The sequence below is a fragment of the Dendrobium catenatum genome, unplaced genomic scaffold (assembly GCF_001605985.2).
Source record: "Dendrobium catenatum unplaced genomic scaffold, ASM160598v2 fragScaff_scaffold_41, whole genome shotgun sequence".
NCBI lineage: Eukaryota > Viridiplantae > Streptophyta > Magnoliopsida > Asparagales > Orchidaceae > Dendrobium > Dendrobium catenatum.
Window position 1 is genome coordinate 163763 of NW_021318503.1, and position 6990 is coordinate 170752.

The 6990-nt window shown below is 37.8% G+C and overlaps 1 protein-coding gene across 1 annotated transcript; it reads right to left on the bottom strand.

Moving 5' to 3' along the window:
• Positions 1-1704: 1704 nt before the first annotated feature.
• LOC110110858 (DNA mismatch repair protein MSH6-like) lies at positions 1705-4523 on the bottom strand. Its single transcript, XM_020842497.2, has 3 exons — positions 3500-4523; positions 3025-3121; positions 1705-1852 (listed from the first exon to the last, which is right to left on the bottom strand). The coding sequence occupies exons 1-3, from the start codon at positions 4332-4334 to the stop codon at positions 1705-1707; spliced, it is 1080 nt and encodes a 359-aa protein (XP_020698156.2). The 5' UTR covers positions 4335-4523.
• Positions 4524-6990: the final 2467 nt, after the last annotated feature.

Genomic DNA, 6990 nt, shown 5'->3' on the forward strand with positions numbered 1-6990 from the left:
GTATTGAATTATTATTTTAACATATTTAATATAAATATTCCTCACCAGTTTCCCCATACCCTCTCATTTCATTGCTTACTAGGAAGTAAAGAAAGGAGAAGGAGAACAAATACAGAGAGAGAGAGAGAGAGAGGAGATAAAAGTCTATAGGGCTTTCTATACGTCACTTATGTTATGTAAATTATTCTAATCATTGCTAGTGGCCTCTACTCAACTTATATTTTTGATGATTTTGAGTTTGATATATTTATCCCTTTTAAAAGTGGTAAAAATGTGATATGTTCCATTTTAGTGAACTTTAACTATTTAATTTTTAATATGTGATAGAGATCATCATAAATAACAAACAATAGTGCCAATTCAATTGGATTCCTAAGATTGCAAAAAATTGTTGTCAATAAAGCTATTATTTTAGCTTACAAATTCAAGCAATATGATATATAATTTATGAGAATATATATACATATATACATGATACATCATAAAAAATCATCTTAATTTGGCATGAATCTCGATCCTTCCCTCAAGAAATAACATCATTTATAATTAATAACAAACAATAATGAATTCATTTTAGTTGGGCAAGGCCCTCTGATTATGATTTTTCTTTTTCTTGAATTTTCTAAATAAAAATTCTTGTGTCTCTTACCATTCTTATACTAATCTCTTATATCTATGTATGTTGGGGTATTTGTACAAAGCTAAAACATTAAACTCTCTAGGCTTCGTTTGAGATAGCTTTCTTACTGCTTTCAAAAGCAATCTTCTGACTGAATTATATATATATGTTAAGTCTCAAAGTATTCGTGGTTGTAGAGAAATATAAAGTTTAACATCTTAGTTTTGTATGAAGATCCAGCAAGCAATTAGATAAAAAGAGAGGGTGCAACATTTATAGGAGACACCAAGATTTTTATGTAGAAAACCCTTAAAATGGGGGAAAAATCACGGGGCCTAGCCCAGTTTGAATGAATATACTAGTATTTATAGGTTATTACAAATGAGGCCCTTCCTTACGGGAAGGCCTTAGCTTAATGTACATCATATATAGTATATTACATGGCACAAATACAAAGAATCACCGCTGATGTGTTTGTTTGGTCAGAAGGGGTAGTTGGTGGGAGACGTAAGTTGAAAGGACCATAGTAGATGGGTGACCGAGTTTGGAAGGACAATAGTGGATGGGCGATGTAAGTCAGAAGGACTGTACTCGATGAGCGACGGAGGTCAGAAGGACTATAGGCGGTGTGTGATGTAAGTTAGAAAGGCTGTAGTTAGTGGGTAACATAAGTCGGAAGGACCGTAGTTAGTGGGCAACGGAGCTCAGAAGGACCGTAGTTGATGACGGAGGTTAGAAGGATGACGCCAGGTAGAAGTCCAACGATGGACATATGTCCAACGTTGGATAAAAGTCCAATAAATGTCCTGCAACAGGCATAAGTCTAGTCAGATTTCTGGTGATGGGCGGAAGCTCGGAGTCTGGCAAGAATCTGGTGACGGGCAGAAGCCCAATATTGGGTAGGAACCCGATGATGGGCGAAAGTCCGGTGTTTGATAGGATTACGGCGATCAGTATAAGTCTGGTGCCTAGCATAAGTTGTCGATGGATAGAAGTATGGCATTAGATAGAAATCTAGCAAAAGTCTAGCGATGAGTAAAAGTCCTACGTTGGGTAGAAGTCTGGTATCGGGTAGGATCTTGTAACTAGCGAAGGTCCAGCATCAGGTAGAAGTCCAACATCAGTTGGTGGCCGGGCAAAAATCCGACGTTAGGTAAAAGTCCAACGCCGGGTGGAAATTCGGCGTCAAGTGGAGGTCCCGCGTCGGGTAGAAGTCCGACGACGAGCATAGGTCTGGCATCATGTAGAAGTCCGACGTCAGTTGACGAACGGGTAAAACTCGAACGTTAGATGCCACTCGGGAAAACCTCCCACATCGATAAGCTGCTAGGTGAAAGTCTGACAATGGTCGAAGTTTGTCGGTTGATGGAAGTCTGGCGTCAGATAGATGTTATGTGAAAGTTCGGCGACAGGTAGAAGTACACACGTCGAGTAGAAATATGGAGACGAGCGGAAGTTTGGCGTCAGGAAGAAGTCCGACGTCAATCGGCTGCAGGGTGGAACTCCGACATTAGATGGCATTCCTGCAGAATTCTGATGTCGGTAGGCTGCTGGATGAAAGTACGGATGTGGTCGAGGAGGAGTCTCTTCCATCTCTTCCTTGCGTACTTCTCTTCTCTTCTTGCTTGGGCCTCCTTCCCCTCTCTGGGGCTCCCTTCTAAGAGAAATGAGAGGCCTATTTATAGTTTTATGGGAGTGGCATGGCCAGTAAATAGGAGGAAGATCTGGGGTAAACTATGAGTAGTTTGAATTGACGACCGATGTTGATTCCCTTGATCATAGATAGTTCATTGGACATTTGAATGTCTTAATGATATTAGAATTCTATGATCCTGGGCTCGTTGGATTCTTCTCGTCGAGCCGCTCAATTTGATTATAAGCATTTCACGTTTGTAAACCATTTGGTAATCCATTTTTTGGTTTGAACCTTCCAACAATGCTTTGAGTCTTTGATTTGGACACATCTGGACTCGGATTGAGTCGAATCTGGTGTCCTTGGGTTCGTATTTCTGAGGCATTCAGTTCATCTATAAGTTTGCTGAAATCGGAGTTGAGATAGTCTCAGATTTAATTTTTTAAATTTCCAACATAATTTTGCTTTGAGATTCGTGCCCGATCAAGATAATTTTTTTATGATATATATATATATATATATATATATATATATATATATATCAACATATTTGGGAACTCATCTCAATATTACATTCAATTGTAAGAAAACCAATTTATATGGATGGATCAATCCTAACAATTTGCTAGAAACAAACAAGAGAGTGCTAGTTTCATTGCTAAAAGCCCAAATCTTCAAGCATCTCTCAGGTAAAAATGGTACAAATGAGTATAAAGGAAAATTAATAGCATAAACTAGGAAAAATGATGATTTCACTTTTGACAATACTCACACTCCAAGAAACTTAAACTTTTCAGCATGTCGTTTCCCAAACCGATCAGCTACTTCACCCGTTAAACTGAAATCCACAACATCCAAAAGCTGATTCCCTGCATAACCAAATTGAAGTTCATTCAAAATTCTACTTCTATGCAGAGGAAAACAAAAACAATGGCTCTAGCATAGTTCCACACTTACCACAACAACAATGCAAAATATTACTGCTCATTTCCACCATTTTCTGGTAATCAAGTCCCACCATGCATTTAAGGATTTCTATGATCACAAATCTTAAATACTAAAGAAAATAGCCAAAAGTATATTTGAATTTAACGATTTAATAGTTTTTGTGACAAATAATTTTCAGGTTTTAACTCACTTAAATTTTCCTCAAGTTTTACAAAATCTGGATTTATAGGTTTATTAAGTCAAACAGAACCTTAGTGCATCTTATCTTGAGTATTACTTGCAGTATACGATGAACTTACTTCCGATTGAATTATCATGATGCGTTAAGTTGCTTCTTCTAGCATCAACAGGTGTTCTGTATTCCGTATTATCTTCCTGATCGTCGAATTTCACAGTCCTGATGCAGTCCATTTTCTCCGCGGCAATCTTTCTTCGCTTCCCTCCCATTGAAGAAAGCTTTGATGCCACATTTCTTCTAGATTTCGACACTACGTCTTCCTCCATAACATCTTCGTTTTCCAATTCTACGTCTTCGGAATCATCCTCCATGTCATCCTTTGTAGATCCCCGGCCCCATTCCTCATCACTCGTAGAAGCTTCTTTGCTGCTTCCCTCTTCACCTCCAGCCTTAACAGATTCCAATGGCTGCTTAGCCGCCGGCGACCCAGATCCCGACATCCTTCTAAGCCGACGAAGATTCCTTGGCCGTTTCGCCTCTACCCATTCAATTTTCTCCTTCTCCATATCAAGAAACTCTTCCTCCCCATCATCATACTGGATCACATGCTTGCCGGAAGCCTCATCGAACGATCGGACATGCCCTTCATACCAAGACTTGTCGAGCGGCCAATAAACCCTAATCCTCTTGCCAACAACTTCCGAAGAGTACGGCACCTTCTTGCCTACCGATGAACAGGTGTCGATGCTGGGGACCGAGGGTGGTGTGATGACAAGAAGGGGCTTCTTCTGCGTTGCTTTGTCGTTCAAAGAAGAAGTATCAGAGGAAATGCTAGGACTTGGATTTGGGTTAGAGTTTGGCGCAGGGCTTTTGCCAGGAGAGAAGAAGGAGGTGATTTGGCATTGCTTGCGGACAAGAGGAGAGCGGCCGTTGCTCAGGCGACGCGAAGGAAGCATCGGAGTAGGTTTAGGCGACTTCCGCTGTGGAGGAAGGTGGAGGGCTGGGAGATGGCAGCAACGCGGCAGGGAGAAAGGGTTTAGTTATAATGCACGTCAAATTGGCGGGAAGCCTGGGAAGGATGTCCACGTCGGCGAGCCGAAACCTCGGCGACGTTCGGTGCGTCTGCAGAGTTTGGAATCAGAGGGTTGGGGCAAATTATTGGGTCAGGTGATCAAAGCCATCTCTCCGTTCGGTCGTCAATGGAAATGCGACATCTGTTAGGCGTTTTTTTAATTTATTATTAACGCTTTATGTCTTGTCAGATTAGCGACCCGACCCGATAACGCCTTTCATTTGAACTTTTAAGCATTTGCCGCCCTATTTTTTCATTTTGGAAGCCGCGAAAGACGCAAATAAAGACTGCTGTAGAAGAAAAAATGAGCCAGAAAATTGCAGAGAAGAAATGGACTGCTCAGCGAAGAGGGAGGTCGAAGAGGCAATGGAAGAGGGAGTACATGAATCGGAAAGGATGCACGAATCGGAAAGGATGCATGAATCGCAAGGGGTAGTGCATGAATCGGAATCGGAACCTAACGTAGCCGGAAATTCCTCTGGTTTCAACATTTCGGTAAGTATCTTGGAAAAACGAGTTAGAAAGTTGTTTGTGAGCAGAATAAATTTCTTAAGCAGAAAGTTGACGTAGGTTTCAGCTCATTATTCTTAAGATTTTTGATTTTGCGATTTTTAAGCAGAATAAATTTCTTTTGTCGAAAAAGTAAAAAAAAAAGAGAACAATCAATGATAGCTCCACTGCTCTAATTTGTGTCATTCTTGCTTTTAAAGCAATTTATTAATCTAGAGAAGCCAACAACATTTTTTTATAGACACATAAAAAGCATCAATGATTCGTTTTTCTCTTTACTCCTCTCTCGCGACTAATGAGTCACGACCTCGAGAACGACTTTCATTAGGCCCCCCCTGAACAAAATTTCTGGCTTCGCCACTGCCTCCACCCCAAAAAAAAAAAAAAAATCACATGGGTATGATAGAAATATATATTCTAACTCAATTTAATTAAGCTCCTTATAGTTGATAATCATCCTATTTGAAGATCTCAAGTGCTCAAGACATTCAAAGCAAATGGATTTTAAAGGTTCTTAATGAAATTTTCGTGACGCATAGCGAATACTCTTTCATTTTTTATGGTATTTATTCCCTCTCCAATTCCCATTATAATGAATGGGTACTAATTAATCAAAATTTATTCGAGGCACTATATTCACTTATTTTCATATCACTTTTACCTTATGTTCTCAATATTTAGATATGCCACTAAATATGAATAATAGTTGGTAAAAGACTTCAATCCATAAATCATTATTGCATTCTACAACTAAAAAATGAGTTGCATCATTTAGCCATAAAAGATCGAACAATGGCCCTATACTTATTCATTATTAAGGATAAAGTAGGTGTGATTATTGTTGTTGGAAGTTCTATTAATCCTAAGAATATTACCTTGTATAATCTCAATACAGTTCCACCCGCATATCATGCATTCAATAAGACAACTATTCACATTATTCTTCAACCATTCAATATTGATGATTTATATTCTCTTCTTTGTGGTAAAGATATTATCTTGGTAGGTATTGGCTATGACAAAGGTTTTTGTCTTCAAATGCTTATTAAAAGGGGAGGTCATTTCCTCACAGAGGCAATTCTACTGCAATTTAATGTGGTCAAAGCAAATATCCTAGCATTGGATGCCAAATTCATAAAAAACATGATCATGTAAGTAGCTATTGGTTTCAAACCGACCTGAACTATTAGTCTTAAATTAAAAACACTTAAACTCATTGTAACCACCAAGTTGTTTACTCCAAACCGGTACCTTAATATAGGTTTTTTTTTTTTTTTACATATTACAACAAATTTCAATCAATTACATTACCCTCAGACATATCAAAGCGCACAATGAATCTATGTTGGAAATGGACAAATAATGAAGAATTGCAAACAACCCCCTCGCATAAGCACATGCATGTCATTAAAAAAAACTTAAAATCATGCAAGTCATAAATTTATAACATATACATAACATCTCAACAAAATGGCTAAAATATTTCATTCTAGTTATAATATTTGAGTCCTTAAAGATAAAAATGCTACACAATATGAAGAAAACAAAAAGGTGGATCACTTTGAAAATGTATTTTAAAAGATTATTAGTGGTCTTCTATTTATTGAAATAAGCTTGTCATGCCACTTGAACAAGCCAATTTTTTCCAATAATTGAGGAAAGTTATGTAATGGTTTGATAGAATAAGAGGGAGACACTTTATCATGCTCCAAACTATATTTTGAAATAATTTGTTATTTTATCTTTTATTATATAATAATCAGAGGTATCTATTTTCATGTATCATTAATAGAAAACTGAAATAAATTTTATAATTCAAAGCATCAATACATGATAAATAACAATGAATTTGTAACATGCATTTCGATGGTAATACTAAACAAGTAAGAAGTTATAGTTATCACGGTATTTTTTTTAATAATCAGTAATCGATAGTTGGTAACATTTGGCTTAGTAAGCAGAGTCGTCACTCTTTGTCCGTCGACACAGTAATAACTCATTATAACTCTCAATCGTTGTATCAATTAAGG

What these genes read in the sequence shown, in the direction of transcription:
- LOC110110858 (XM_020842497.2), bottom strand. Translation starts at nt 4,334, where the DNA reads ATGCTTCCTTCGCGTCGCCTGAGCAACGGCCGCTCTCCTCTTGTCCGC. An exon ending in TCATGATAATTCAATCGGAA is followed by an intron (nt 3,122 to 3,499) that starts GTAAGTTCATCG and finishes TTGGTTATGCAG; the next exon opens with GGAATCAGCTTTTGGATGTT. An exon ending in AAGTTTAAGTTTCTTGGAGT is followed by an intron (nt 1,853 to 3,024) that starts GTGAGTATTGTC and finishes ACATGATGCCAG; the next exon opens with ACCTATGCTCGTCGTCGGAC.